At 44.9% G+C, this 15,430-nt stretch overlaps 1 protein-coding gene across 2 annotated transcripts in view; it reads left to right on the top strand.

The window, feature by feature from the left end:
• The first annotated feature begins 1,565 nt into the window (after window positions 1–1,565).
• The window catches only part of LOC119961903 (integrin alpha-6-like), a 134,473-nt gene continuing 120,608 nt past the window's right edge, over window positions 1,566–15,430 (top strand). The window contains exon 1 of one of the 2 annotated variants that reach the window (XM_038789413.1): window positions 1,566–1,859. In XM_038789413.1, the coding sequence (XP_038645341.1) occupies window positions 1,684–1,859 (176 nt within the window). In that variant the 5' untranslated portion in view covers window positions 1,566–1,683. The remainder of the gene's footprint in view (window positions 1,860–15,430) is intronic. The other variant, XM_038789412.1, reaches the window with a different exon arrangement.

Genomic DNA, 15,430 nt, shown 5'->3' with positions numbered 1-15,430 from the left:
AGAACAGAAAGAGGCCATTCGGCCCTTCGAGTCTTCACCAATCCTTTGAAAGGTCCATTCCCACACCCACCCACCCTGCCCTATTTCTGTAAAGCCATAACCTAACCTGCACATCTTTGGACTGTTAATTATAAATATTTATATTTGTAATATGGGGCCCAGTTAACTCAGTTGGCACGATGGATAGCATGTGGTTCCGAATAATGCCAACAGCGTGTGTTGGACTCCTGATCTGACTGAGGTGATTTGGGACCTGCCCTTTTGCCCTGTCCCCTTGAGTGGAAAGGAATAGCAAACCACCACTGAGAAAATCTGGCTGGTTTAGCTCACCAGGCTAAATCGCTGGCTTTTAAAGCAGACCAGCAGCATGGTTCGATTCCCGTACCAGCCTCCCCGGACAGGTGCTGGAATGTGGTGACTAGGAGCATTTCACACAAACTTCATTGAAGCCTACTCGTGACAATAAGCGATTTTCATATTTCATTTTTCAAAAGAAAAAGTTCACAATGAAGCTTCAGCAGGCAATGAATCAACGACCTGCCTTCTGGACAGGGCACACATAACATGGTGTATTTGTATTATATCAAAAATAGAGAGTGGCTTCACAATTTAAATGTGGATAGATGGGCCACCGCTGCATATGACAGCCCAAACAGTAGCTCAGATGAATCCTCAAAAGTGTCAGGACATTTGGTTTCCAGGAGTAGACCAATCCATTATGGATGGCTGCAGATTGACGAAAATCTGGCCTTTGAGTTACAAGATCATTGTTTCAGTTCCCACTTAAGCCTGGAACACAAAATCTAGGCTGACATTCCAGTGCAGTAGAGGGAGTGCTGCCTCGTGGTTGAGCCATGGAAACAAAAACATTGGCTTTCTGAGGTGAATGTAAAAGATTCCATGATGCTATTTCAAAGAAGAGCAGGGTATTCATCCCCGCTTTCCTGGCTAATAATTATTATTCAAACAACATCCCTCCCCCCCCCCCCCCCCCCCCCCCCCAAAGTTAAGAAAAGCAAAATACTGCAGATGTTGGAAATCTGAAGTAAAAGCAGAAAATGCTGGATAAACTCAGCAGGTCTGGCAGCATCAATGGAGAATATCTGGTCAATATTGCATTACTGTCGATGGGAGCTTGCTGTACACAATTTGGGCTGCTACATTTCCTATGAGGTCTAGTAAAGTAGCTGTGAGTCAGTAAATTGGAGGCTGTGAAAGACGCCAGACAAATGCAAGTCTTGCATATTCTTATCTTTTCCCCCTCCCCCACATCCGTTCCCTTATCCTCTCCCTCTATTGTTAAACTAAAGCCTCTAATGTATGCGCTGTATGACTAGCTGACTGACTGACTGGCTGCTGATTCCTGTTTGAAATACCTGTACAGTAAAGCTTTGAGAGGTTCTTTCTTGTTTTGTTGAAGAGGACAAGTTTAAGCAGCGTCTGCAGTGGATGGGAGACGGAGCTTGGACTGGGATGGGGTTGGGTAGAGAGGGAGTCAGGCTGCAGGCTAGGGTCAGGTTACTTGCAGCGAGTTGGTGAGGCATTGATGGTGGTGGGGCGGGGTGGGGCCAGGCGTCACTTTATCATCTCATTTCCAACGCAAGGCGGCTTCTGAGAATAACAGCCGGAGAGGAGACATAACATTAGCAGGCACTTTCAGAGAGATCAGGAAGCATTTCCGATATGGCGACTCGGGAGCTGTGGCTTCTTATCTACCTGTATTTGTTTTGCCTCAAGAAATGGACTTTATCTTTCAACTTGGATACCGAAAATTTCATTAAGAAAACCGGCGCCCCGTCCAGCTTGTTTGGCTTTTCTCTTGCTATGCACAAGCAGCTAAAGCCATCGGCTGAAGTAATGTAAGTGGTTGGGTTTTGAATTTGTTTTAATTTTGAGAAGACGGCATTGTCATAACTGCGGCGGAATGTAAGAAGGAGATTGTTTTCCTCCCCGGCTGCCTGTTGTGGTTTAATCTGAAGTCAGTCCATCCCAACACCGTTTGAAGCAACTTTTTAAAACAAAGTTAGTGCGAAATGCTCACTAACTCCCCGGAACAGCAAGTTTGCGGCTGCCCTACCTGTTCAGAGTGAACTTCACTCGCAGCCGGCTGCCGCTCAAAGGTCATGTCCGCCTCCCCATGTGTGTTGCCACCCGGGGGAGGGGGGGAGGCTAAACCCAGTGTGAAACTTTATTGTTCGGTCATTCTCACCGCTTAATGCCAGGCGTTCCCTTTTTAAAAACAAGTATCGACTGTAACACTTTTAAAAACAATCCTATTCCAAATAGGACTACCCCTGGAATTGGACTGAAATAAAAGGCAGCAGTTGGGGGGAGGGGGGCAGAGTGGTGATTTCGGGGGTAAATGATCATTGGTATTCAGGACAGTGACTCTCCCTCCCGCCAGGAGGAACCTGACCACATAAATCTACCAGAGTTACAATGTCGCCCGGGAATGCTCCCAATTGTCTCCCGATGGAAGGGTCAGAGCTTTCACCCCAAAAGCCTCCTGATTACCGTTCAAGTTTGATTGAAGCCGGTTTTAAATTACTTTTTTGGAAAAAACATTATTGTTCTTGCAATCTCCAGTAACACGGACGGACCCCCCCCCCCGGTGTTGCGATAGTGCATTTATTCAACCTGCTGATACACTAACTTTGGGAATGGGGTGGGGTGGGGGGGGGGGGGGGGGGAGGAGGAGGTTTAGCTGCCATTGGGCGAGCCCCTGCGGGCCCTCCCCATGCACCGGGTGGTGGTGTCTGGTTGCTATGGTCTGTTGGTCTTCATGTGCACAGGAATCCCGGAGCCCCATTCACTTAGGCGCACAGGCTACACGTGGGGGCAGCCACGCAAAGGACATTTTGCACCGACAATCTGCTCAATGTTTTCTGTCTTTCCTCCCGAATTAATTGCATATCTTTGGGAACGCCCCGAATTCTCAGTCTCCTTCATTTCACGCCAAGTGGTTCATTGTCCAGTAGTTTTTAAAAAAAACAATCAATTTGAAAATTGTTTCGTTTTTATCATCGACGATGTGGAACCATACATCGAGCTTGTGATGTGATTGGGGTTCATTCAAAGGTTTTAAAGCAGACGACAAGCTAGAAGTGGAAAGGGTTAGAGGAGGTGACGGTACAGAGGGTCGAAAATGAACATCTTAAAGCGGGGCTTTTGAAAGTGGACCAGGAGTTAACCAGCTGGGGGTGAGGGGGTTTAGGGAGAGCACTGTACAATAATCTAGAAGACTTTGCAAAATAAGGTAGAGTCTGAAGAGTGAATGTGGTGTGTCTACATATAAGGGTTCAGATGGGAGGGATATTGAAGTTCTGGAAGGACATCAATGAGAAAAGATTTTGAATTTGGTGTGTTAAGAAAATACAAGCCCAGTAAATGATGACGATGCCTTGGGTGAATGAACTGGGGAGTTAGTGTGGGTGCAATTAAGAGTTCTGCTTCTAATTTTATACAGGATTGCACTTGTTGGGACTGTAGGGAGAGCAGTGGGGTGGGTTTAAGTGGAAGTGGAGCTGAAGGAAGAATGGCAATGATTCAATTGTGGATATAGTGCTGTAGCCAGAGAGCTTGTCTCAGGGTTCAAACCCTTGGCTCGAAGCAAAGAGGATCAAATGTGCATTTGTATTATTTACAGCCGCAGGATGCCCCGAGCATTTGAGGAGAAAGATAGAATTTGGTTAGAATGCAAACTGTTTAGCGTTCTGATTTCCCTTCTGTCTGTCATTCATGTCTTGATGTCAAACAGCCTAAGAACCATTGTTGGCAGGATGGTAGAGAAGAAGTCGCTAAATTTGGATAGGAAAGGAAAATTTACTTTATGCTTACAGATGATCTCACTGAGGGGCAGCTTGTAAGTGAAGAAGGGGATGAGACCTGGAACTTGCCACTTCCATGGTATCCAGATGAGGGTGGGATATGAAATGAGTGAAGACTATCTCTTTACTTGGAGACAACTAGAACTGGAAGCATGGAAATGGATTGAGAAATCTGGAAACCACAGAGATAATGTGAAACACATTATTGTGGTTTCTGTCAAAATAAAGCCTTTGTTGACTGTCCAGTGTGATCTTAGTTCAGTGCACAGGACAAAGCTAGGATGAAGACATTTGAGGAGAAAAGAAAGGCACAGAATTGGGCGACATATTGAGGACTTGTATGGGAGATAAGGAAGATTAGAGATAGGGTGGTGATTTGAAAAGTTTGAGAATTGGGGCAGTGGTGGTGTTGAAGGGTAGATGGACAGTCTGTGGAAAGGGTGTGGTTAATGATGTGAGAAAGTATTAGGCCAAGGTGAGGTAGTTGTTTGGTCAGGAGCTAGGTCAAAAGGGGTTTGTGACACAGATTGGCCTCCTAGAAGAGATAAGTGAGAGGTTGGAAGCAGGGTATGAAAAGGGGCTGGAAAAGACCACTGTTGGGAGAGGAGGTGGTTGAAATAGGTGAGGGAATACATTTAATCTTTGGGGATTATGGTTTCAGGAACTCATCACATTTTGCAGCTGTGTATGGTTGTTGAAACAGTTGTTCTTGGGAAACAAAAGTATTACTCTAGACCAGGGGTGGGCAAACTACGGCCCGCGGGCCGCATGCGGCCCGCCAAAGATATTTCTGCGGCCCACCAAGTCATTAAAAAAAAAAATTAAAAAAAAAAAATTTAAAAAAAAATTTTTTTTTTTAAGGTTAATGGGGGGGGGGGCTGTTGGGTTACTTACTGGTATAGGGTGGATACGTTGACTTGAGTAGGGTGATCATTGCTCGGCACAACGTCGAGGGCCGAAGGGCCTGTTCTGTGCTGTACTGTTCTATGCTCTATATGAGGCGCCCAGAATCATAACCGGGTGAAGTAATTATTTTACTTAATATACTATGTGGCCCTTTGTGAATTGTGAATTTCTGAATGTGGCCCTTGCACGGAAAAGTTTGCCCACCCCTGCTCTAGACCTTAAACCTATTCTAGAAATAGTGATACTTTGTAAAGAAGATATAGGGGCTGGTTTAGCTCACTTGGCTAAATCGCTGGCTTTTAAAGCAAACCAAGCAGGCCAGCAGCACAATTCAATTCCTGTACCAGCCTCCCCGGACAGGGGCCGGAATGTGGCGACTAGGGGCTTTTCACGGTAGCTTCGTTGAAACCTACTCGTGACAATAAGCGATTTTCATTTCATTTATTTTGTAAAAGAAAGATTTAATTGTATATTTTAAAATTTACTGTGCCATTAGGATTCTTCTCAATAGTTACTTTTAAGTTGGTCTAATTCAGTTGGTCTGCAATTTAGGGGTCTTGTGGGGTTTCGGCATACATCTATCCAGACTTGCAGCTGGGGAGAAATGTTTCTTCGTGGTTAATCCTGCTTGCAGCCAGTTCTTAGGGCTGCAATAAAAACAATGACCCAGACCACCCCCACTTGCTGTTTTACATCGAAGCCTGGTTCATTTTGCTGGGCAGGAGCTGAATTACGGCAGACTCTTTTCACATCCCCCATCCCTTCCTTTTGTGCTCATGTAAAAGGCTGATCTCCAGGTAGATGCTCTGAACTTAATCCTGATATTTATGTGAGGGTGCACTGGCCAAAAGGTGCATTCAATTGTGTATCTGTGAAATGGCAGAATTGAAGTTTGCAGCTAGTCAGTATTGACCTGAAACGTTAAGTCTGTTTCTTTCTTCACAGATGTTGTCTGAACTGCTGGGTATTTGCTGCAGTTTCTGCTTTCATTCTAGATTTCCAGCATTCAAAATATTTTTGTGTTTGAACAAAAATAGCACTGGTGCATTTGCAGTACAGTTTTGAGGTTATAATGTTTTGGTTGCATTGTTGTAGCCGTGCCAAGGACACTTGTATTTAAAAAAAATCATTCTGAAACTGGTTTAGGAATATGTGATGCTAAGACTTAATGCAAAAAGAGAAATGTTCCATTCTGAAAACTGACCTACGTAAGATGTAAAATTTCACTTCAAAGCAATAATAGTCTACTATGATATTTTCACTTGCCCTGAATTCAGACTTTTACATGATAAATACAAATAATATTTGATGTTTCTGTCTATTTTAAATTAACTGTTCAGTGAGTTGCATAATCACCAAAAATCTGCTCACCAATGTTCAGTTAAAGTTCTGCCAGGACCACTTGGCTCCAGATGTTATGACAGCTTTGATCCAAATGTGTACAAAAAGCTGAATGCCAAAGGTGACTAGTGGTAAGTAATATTCATGCCAGACCTGTGCCAGGCAATGATTATCACCAACGAGAGAAAATCTGACCAACTCCCCTTGACTTTCAATGCATTTTAATTGTCGAATCCTTCACCATCAGTAACTTTGGGAGTCACCATTGACCAGAAGCTGAACTGGACCAGTCACATAAAGCAGCCTTCAAGGACCGGTCAACATTGGGTATTCTGTAATGAATAACTCCCTTTCTGAATTCTTAAAGCCTTTCCACCATGTGCAAGGTACAAGTCTGGCGTGTTAAAGAATATCCTCCCCTTGACTAGATGAATGCTATTTTAACAACACTCAAGAAGTTCAACATCATCTAGGGCAAAGCAATCTGCTTGATTGACATTCATCCACCAGTTTAAACATTTGCTCCTCCATCATTGGCGCACTATGTCAGCAGTGTTACCATCTACAAGATGCACTGAACAGCACTTCCCAAATGCATGACCTCTATCACCTTAAAAGGACAAGATGCATGAAAAAAACCACCACTTGCTAGTTTCCCTCCAGAGCTCGGTCTGGTAAATATTTTCTGTTCATTGCTGGGTCAAAACCCTGGAACTTCCTTCATAAGAGCACTGTAGATGTATCTAGACCAGGGCAGCATGGTGGCACAGTGGTTAGCACTGCTGCCTCACGTCGGTGAGGACCTGGGTTCGATCCCCGTTCCGAGTCACTGTCCATGTGGAGTTTAATTCTCCCCGTGTCTGCATGGGTCTCACCCCCGCAACCCAAAACGATGTGCAGGTTGGGTGGATTCGCCACGTTAAATTGCCTCTTAATTGGAAAAAATAATTGCGTACTCTAAATTTATTTTTAAAGAAAGATGTATCTGGGCTATGTAGTCAGCAGAGGTTCAAAAGGTAGCTCGCCACCATCTTTTTGAGGGCAATTCTGGGTGGATAATAAATACTAACCTTGGCAGGCCACCCATCTCATAGTATTAAATGAGAAAAATATCCTGGGTCAAGGCAATAATTGTTAGTTGATACTACAACAAAAGAGCATTTTTGCATCTTTACACAGGAAATGGTTGCCTTTGGTGTTTTAATTTTTTATTTCATGGGATGCGGGTATTTCTGGAAAGGCCATCCCTAATTGCCCTTGAACTGAGTGAAATGGCCTAGCAAGCCAGAAGGCAATTTAAGGACAACCTGCTGTGGGTGTGGAGTCACATAGGCCAGACTGTGTAAGGCACGGCAGACGCCCTTCCCCAAAGGGCATTAATGAAACCACATGGGGTTTTACAACAATTGATGATCGTTTTCATGTTCTCTATTACAGAGACTGGATTTATATTCCAGATTTAATAATGGAATTAAAATTCCACCAGCTGCCATTGTAGGATTTGAACCTGTACCCCAGAACATTAGCCTGGGCCTCTGGATTACCAGCAAATTACATTATCATTGTGCCACTAACTTCAGCCAAAATTGTGGGAGCTATAATTATTTCTAGAAATATTACATAATGCTTCAGCAAGGTCCACTGGTACTGAGTAATCTGGATATGAAAGCAGAATATTTTTATAGGCTGAATCAAGTGGTTGTTATAAAAGTTGAATTGTGTCCTTGTTATGGGTCATGTGTTGATGAAGTTAATCATACTGTATTTGATTTATCAAATGTGATGAATTGAGCAGTTTTGTAGAGTGGCTGTATGTAGTTCATCCTCGATGTTGACGTCTAATGCCTGTGCTTGAAGAAAGTAGTCCTGTAAGTTTCTTAACCTTGAATAAATTTGAATCCTGAACCCTCCCCAACCCGCTCATGCTCCACCTGCATACTTTTGATTCCAAACAAATCTTTTGCTGGAAGATCAGGGTCTCGTGATTGGCTTTGTTATAACAGTGCTTGCCCACTAACAGCAACTTAAATATTTGATCATAGTTTTCCCCTTCTCAGGTCTCAGAAGTTTAACTAGTGCTCTAACAGTGCAGAGACTAGTTGACTAAGCAATTAACTTTCATAACTAGCCAACTATAAAATTGCTGGTTACAAAACTCCAATTGTGCATGTTGAATGAACTGCTATTCTTGTAAGCACAATGCTGACATTACACTTCTGAAATGTAATCTGTCACATTCCTGGAGAATTTTGTTTTTGTGTAGGGTATGTGCATTCCTAATGGATAATTGTTAACTGTTTAATTCATGTCTAGAATTGAATAAACTGCTCAGGATTGTTGTAGGTGGGTACCATGTTTGTTTGTCTTGTATTATGTTTAAATTTCTAAGTGAAATGTTTAGGCTAAAAAGTTCATACAAACATTATTTAAAATTTTTTTTTTTAGAGTACCCAATTCTGTTTTTCCAAATAAGGGGCGATTTAGTGTGGCCAATTCACCTGGTCTGCACATCTTTTTAGGTTGTGGGGGTGAGCCCATGCGGACACTGGAGGAATGTACATACTCCACATGGGCAGTGACCCGGGGCCGGGATCATAGAATCATAGAATTTACAGTGCAGAAGGAGGCCATTCGGCCCAAAGAGTCTGCACCAGCTCTTGGAAAGAGCACCCTACCTAAGTCCATACCTCCACCCTATCCCCGTAACCTAATCTTACCTTTTTTGGACACTAAGGGCAATTTAGCATAGCCAATCCACCTAACCTGTACACTTTAGGACTGTGGGAGGAAACCAGAGCACCCGGAGGAAACCCATGCACACACAGGGAGAAAGTGCAGACTCCGCACAGACAGTGACCCAAGCCAGGAATCGAACCTGGGACCCTGGAATTGTGAAGCAACTTTGCTACTCACTATCCTACCATACTGCCCTGCTACTGAACCTGCTACCTGGTGCTGTGAGGCAGCAGTGCTAACCACTCCACCACCGTGCTGCCCTCAAACATAATTTATAACTTCATGAAAATCTTCTACCATGCCATTCTTTATGATGCCCCTTGTTGTCAGCAGCATTGTTGAACAAAGTTCTACTTGTTTCCACTTGTAAACAGTAATTAATTGGTGAAGGCATGGCAGATAGAGACAGATGCACCTTAAAAAAGATTTGATATGAAACCTGCTTCATATGTGCCAGCTGCCTGTGTTGGGAAATCTTCTATTTTTTTTTCTTTTAAATTTTTTTATGCTCCTTTTTCACATTTTCTCCCAAATTTACACCCACCAACAATAGCAATAAGCAGTAATGAATAAAATGTCAACCCATCCTCCCCCCAAACAGGAGACCACATGTTAACATAAACAAAAAACAAAAAGGAATCCGGAATCACCCAGAGTCACCATTAACGCATACAGTCCCCCTCCCCCCAAACCTCCCAGCCCTGCCCCCCCTAATGTTCGATGTTAACCAATTTTTGAAAGTGCATAATGAATAAAGCCCATGAATTGTAGAACCCCTCCATCCTTCCCCTCAGTTCAAACTTAACCTTCTCAAGAGTTAAGAATTCCAACAGGTCCCCCCCGCCATGCCAGGGCACAGGGTGGAGAGGTTGCTCCCATCCCAACAGGGTCCGCCTTCAGTGATCAACAAGGCGAAGGCTACAACATCTGCCTCCGTACCCGTTTCCAACCTCGGCTGATGTTCTGGACACCCCGAATTGGCCTACCGGGGGCCCGGGTCCAGTTTCACGTGCACCACTTTAGAGGTTACCCTAAAAACCGCCTTCCAGTAATCCTCCAGCTTTGGACAGGACCAAAACATATGAACGTGATTCGCAAAGCCCCCCCCCCCCCCCCCCCCCCCCCCCCCCCCCCCCCCCCGCAATGTTCACACACATCTTCTACATCCTCAAAGAGCCGGCTCATCCTCGCTCTTGTGAGCTGTGCTCGATATACCACCTTCAGCTGTATCAGCCCCAACCTCGCACACGAGGCAGAGGCGTTCACTCTCCGGAGCACCTCACACCAGAACCCCACCATACCCTCTCCCAACTCTTCCTCCCACTTTGCTTTGATCCCCTCCAGTGGTGCCTTCGCCTCTTCCAAATTAGCCCAGTAAACCACCGATGCTACTCCCTTCTCCAGCCCCCCTGTCGTCAGTATCTCCTCCAGCAATGACGAGGCCGGCTCCACCAGGAAGCTCTGTATCTCCTTCCTGGCAAAATCTCGAACCTGTATGTATCTAAACATTTCCCCCTGCTCCAGTCCATACTTTGCTCCCAGCTCAGCTCCTTCAATCCTGCAAACCGACCCCCAAAGAACAAATCTTTTAGTTTCTTAACCCCCTTCTCTTCCCATTTCCGAAAGTTTCCATCCCACTTATCTTCTATTATTTCTAAAGCTGTTTTGCAAATCATCGAATCCCTACAGTGCAGAAGGAGTCTGCACTGGCTCTTGGAAATAACACTCTACTTAAGCCCACACCTCTATCCTATCCCCATAACCCAGTAACCCACCTAACATTTTGGACACTAAGGGGCAATTTAGCATGGCCAATCCACCTAACCTGCACATCTTTGGACTGCAGGAGGAAACCGGGGCACCCGGAGCAAACCCATGCAGACAAGGGAGAAAGTGCAAACTTTGCATAAACAGTCACCCGAGGCCGGAATTGAACCCGGGTCACTGGAGCTGTGAGGCGACAGTAATAACCACTATTCCACCGTGCACCCATGTAGCAAGTCATTTGTGACGGCGGAATTAAGGTCTTTATCATGAGTGTGTTCATATAAAAATAGCACATGTAATTTTTATAGACCTCAACTGTAGGGTTCATTTCTTTAAGTAATTAATAAATATTTGATTAATCAAACATTGAAACAGCAGTTTATGATTGCAACACTTGCATGAAAGCACTTCAGAAATATGCAATTGATTCGGTATGGTCTCCTTGTTTAACACACTTATTGAAGGAATACACAGAGCAAAGCATTATTAATATCAGTACAAATTGTACAGTAAATATTCCTCCTTTTAAATGATCTGAAGAAAATCTTTGCCAGGTACGTGTATTTAGGTTAGAATGCAGCTGTGACCTGCAGCTCAAAAACTTCCTACGAAAGGAGACAAGGACGTACCCACAACCGCCACGACAGACACTACTGGAAGACCTACTGGACGCAAGTATCCTAGAGAAAGGGAACTGTAGTGACATGTATGACCGACTGGTAGATAGGGACGACACCGTACTGGACGCAACAAGGAGGAAATGGGAGGACGACCTGGGGATGGAGATCGGGTGGGGACTCTGGAGCGAAGCACTGCATAGGGTCAACTCCACCTCCACGTGCGCAAGGCTCAGCCTGACGCAACTAAAAGTGGTACATAGAGCCCACTTAACAAGAACCCGTATGAGTAGGTTCTTCCCGGAGGTGGAAGACAGATGTGAACGGTGCCAAAGAGGCCCGGCCAACCACGCCCACATGTTCTGGTCTTGCCCCAGACTCGTGGAGTACTGGACAGCCTTCTTCGAGGTTATGTCCAAAGTGGTGGGAGTGAGGGTGGAGCCATGCCCGATAGTGGCGGTCTTCGGGGTTTCAGAACAGCCAGATCTATTCCTGGGGAGGAGGGCGGACGCCCTTGCCTTTGCCTCCCTGATCGCCCGCCGTAGAATCCTGTTTGGCTGGCGGTCAGCAGCACCGCCCAGAGCTGCGGACTGGCTGTCCGACCTCTCGGAATCTCTCCAAATGGAGAAAATCAAATTTGCCATCCGAGGGTCGGACGACGGCTTCCACAGAACGTGGGAGCCATTCATGCAACTGTTCCGGGACCTATTTGTGGCCAATGTACAAGAGGAAGAATAGTCGGGGGAAGGTAGCGGGAGGGGGGGGGGGGGGGCTACAGGTTCGTTACGGGGGTTCGATGGCTAGCTAAGGCCCAAACCAAACTAAATAAACATGTTGAGGGGGGGGGGGGGGGAGGGGGGGGCGCAGTTACTACTACGAAGATGCTTACCTGTAAATATGTATGTTAATTTTTGCGTGTTTGTTTTTTTTTTTTCTTTTTTTTCTCCTAACAATTTGTAATTTGTTCAATATAAAATATGAAAACTGAATAAAAACATTTATAAAAGAAAGAATGCAGCTGTGGACAAACTCAGTCATTTGCCATTGGACCTTTTTTGTTGATCAGATGACATGAGCGACACTGTTTTTCCCTCCTGAGGGTCTTGCGAGCTGCTGCTGGATCTCGTTTTCAGTGTAAAAGTAAAAGTAGTGAAATCAACAACTTGAGGTTTCCAATTGGTCTTCCTTGGAAGAAGCAGCAGCACTTGATAAATTAACCAGGATAACAGCACAAGGGAATCGTATCCTTGAGGAAATATCATGGGAATCCTGCCATGGGCAAGGAGGGGTGCAGTGGCTCAACAAACAGCAAGTTGTAGCTGTTGCTGGAGAAAAGTACAAGACCTGGTCGGCAAACTATAAATGAAGCAGAGCCAACTTGTCTTAAACTGCTCCCTCTTCTGACCAGGAAAGAAATACAATTGTTACTGAGCAAACATGGATTAAATAAGGTTAACCACTTCATACATGGCAGCAGGGTAGCATGGTGGTTAGCATAAATGCTTCACAGCTCCAGGGTCCCAGGTTCGATTCCCGGCTGGGTCACTGTCTGTGTGGAGTCTGCACGTCCTCCCCCTGTGTGCGTGGGTTTCCTCCGGGTGCTCCGGTTTCCTCCCACAGTCCAAAGATGTGCGGGTTAGGTGGATTGGCCATGCTAAATTGCCCGTAGTGTCCTAATAAATGTAAGGTTAAGGGGGGGGGGGTTGTTGGGTTACGGGTGTAGGGTGGATATGTGGGTTTGAGTAGGGTGATCATGGCTCGGCACAACATTGAGGGCCGAAGGGCCTGTTCTGTGCTGTACTGTTCTATGTTCTATGTTCTATACCTACAGTAGTTTATTGTATTCATGTTTTATTAAGTTACTATAAGCTGACAAAAACATTGGATGGTTTCCATTCTGTCCTCAATTGCAACCTAATATGGGATACATTGAAATGACTTTCCCCGTTGGTCGCAACCAGTGTCAACTTGCCTGGCTATCATCCCTCCGGTTATACAAAATTCACTTTGTTCTCATCTGTAATATAAGTGGAATGGTAATATGGCCGTAAAAGATTAATTTTCTGAAATGTTTTTATTGTAACACGTGGATCAGCTTGAAATGTTGCAGTGAAGAGCACTGACCATGGCATTAGTTTATGTACAATAGTCTGTGTCAGGAGCTTAGCCTCTCCAAAATTCTCCATTGTTTAACTTCAGTGCAATCACCATGTTCTGTAGAATTTGTGAAAACCTCCTGATTGTGCTGCAAGAGTCCACTTAAGAGTATATCAACAGACGCCAAATTAATTTTGAACTTCGGAGAGTGTTCCTGTCTAGAAATTATTATTTAAGAAAAATAATAAATTTTAGAGTACCCAATTCATTTTTTCCAATTAAAGGGCAATTTAGCATGGCCAGTCCGCCTAGCCTGTGCATCTTTGGGGTGTGGGGGCGAAACCCACGCAAACACGGGGAGAATGTGCCGGACAGTGACCCAGAGCCGGGATCGAACCTGGGACCTCGGCACTGTGCGACAGCAATGTTAACCACTGTATCACCTTGATTTCCTGGAGCAGGAAATATTTGTATTGTCAGAGCATAAATGATCTAATTTAGGTATGAATGTTTACAACTGAATATTCTTTCTGCTTCACCTGCTGCTCAGGCAAAATACTTGTAGGTAACTTAAATGCTTGCATATCTATATACTGCAGGCAATTGGTTTCAGTTTGGACTAGAAATGTGATTTTCCACTCTACAGAAATCGTCTTAATTTATTATTTTCCTACTCTCCAGTCCATTAGAGATCCCGGGTATGCAGCTGATGAATATGTCAATAGATGGAATTTTTTTTTAGGACGAATAAAGCACTTCACCAAATAAGTACAAGCTCTGAAATATAAATTATTTTTACTTCCTGCTTATTTTTTCACTCAGCAGTTTTATCTCCTGAGGTTTTGCAGGTGTCTGCTGCTCTTCTTTCCGCAAGCTTACTTATTGGCCTGTAACATCTGAGCTTTCGGGCACGGTATTAGGAAGTTGCGCTGGGGAACACCCTGCCCTCCAACTGTCCCAGAAGTTCCCAATTAAGGATTGCACGGAATTGCTGGAGAAGTTCTTTTGGTCAATTGCTCTGAAAAGGGTACCATTTGATAATGTGATTCCAATCTCAAATCTTGGGTGATTTAAATTGTCATACACCAATAGAGATTCACGCACATTTTTTCCAGATGGCGGAGGCTTTCATCAAAGAACAAGGACTTGGACTGAATTGAGTAGGTTTGAATGGGGATATTCTCCCCAGTAAATATGGGAAAGTCTTTGTGCCTGGAGTGAGGAAAACTGAATATTCCCAATAGTCATCTCAGATCATCCTCCATATCTGGTGGATTTGGTGTTAGAAATAGGTCTGGTTCAGCGCCTGGCTGGATGTGGGGTGATTTGTAGACTTGTGGTTCTGTGGATGGACAGAGGGCGATAGAAGAGTATGTGGGGTTTAATGGGAATGGGTTGATCTTGCCCTCGGTTCTGTGGAATGCTCTGAAAGCAGTGAGTAGAGGGGAGGTAATTTCACACGAATGCATATATGGTTAGGGAGGAACAGCAAAAGTTGGTAGATGATATCTTGGATGTCGACCATAGGTACTTGAATGACCAAACCCACCGAGCTCTTGGGCTAGCAGGAAGAAGGTGCAGATGCAGTTTGACCTGTAGTCTACAGGCAAGGCAGTGCATCAGTTGCAGTGCTCGAGGAGAGTTAGATATGATTAGGCCAGCCGTCTCTTGGCTTGCCAGTTGAGGTGGTAGAGAGATTATTCAGTTCAGGGACTCGGGTATCCATGTCAGACAAAGTTTATAGGGGTTTATGGAGCGTTCTATGGGGGGGGGGGGGGGTGGCTGTCGGGTATGTTGGAGTTACATAGAACATACATTGCAGAAGGAGGCCATTCGGCCCATCGAGTCTGCACCGACCCACTTAAGCCCTCACTTCCACCCTATCCCCGAACCCAATAACCCCATCTAACCTTTTTTTGGTCACTAAGGACAATTTGTCATGGCCAATCCACCTAACCTGCATGTCTTTGGACTGTGGGAGGAAACCGGAGCACCCGGAGGAAATCCACGCAGACACGGGGAGAACATGCAGACTTCGCTCAGACACTGACCAAGCCGGGAATCGAACCTGGGATCCTGGAGCTGTGAAGCAACTGTGCAGCTACTGTGCTGCCCTTAATGAGATCACTTCCCCATCTT

Source organism: Scyliorhinus canicula, chromosome 2, assembly GCF_902713615.1.
Source record: "Scyliorhinus canicula chromosome 2, sScyCan1.1, whole genome shotgun sequence".
NCBI lineage: Eukaryota > Metazoa > Chordata > Chondrichthyes > Carcharhiniformes > Scyliorhinidae > Scyliorhinus > Scyliorhinus canicula.
Note: the sequence above shows the minus strand (reverse complement) of the source record. Positions and strands in the feature narration are given on the sequence as shown.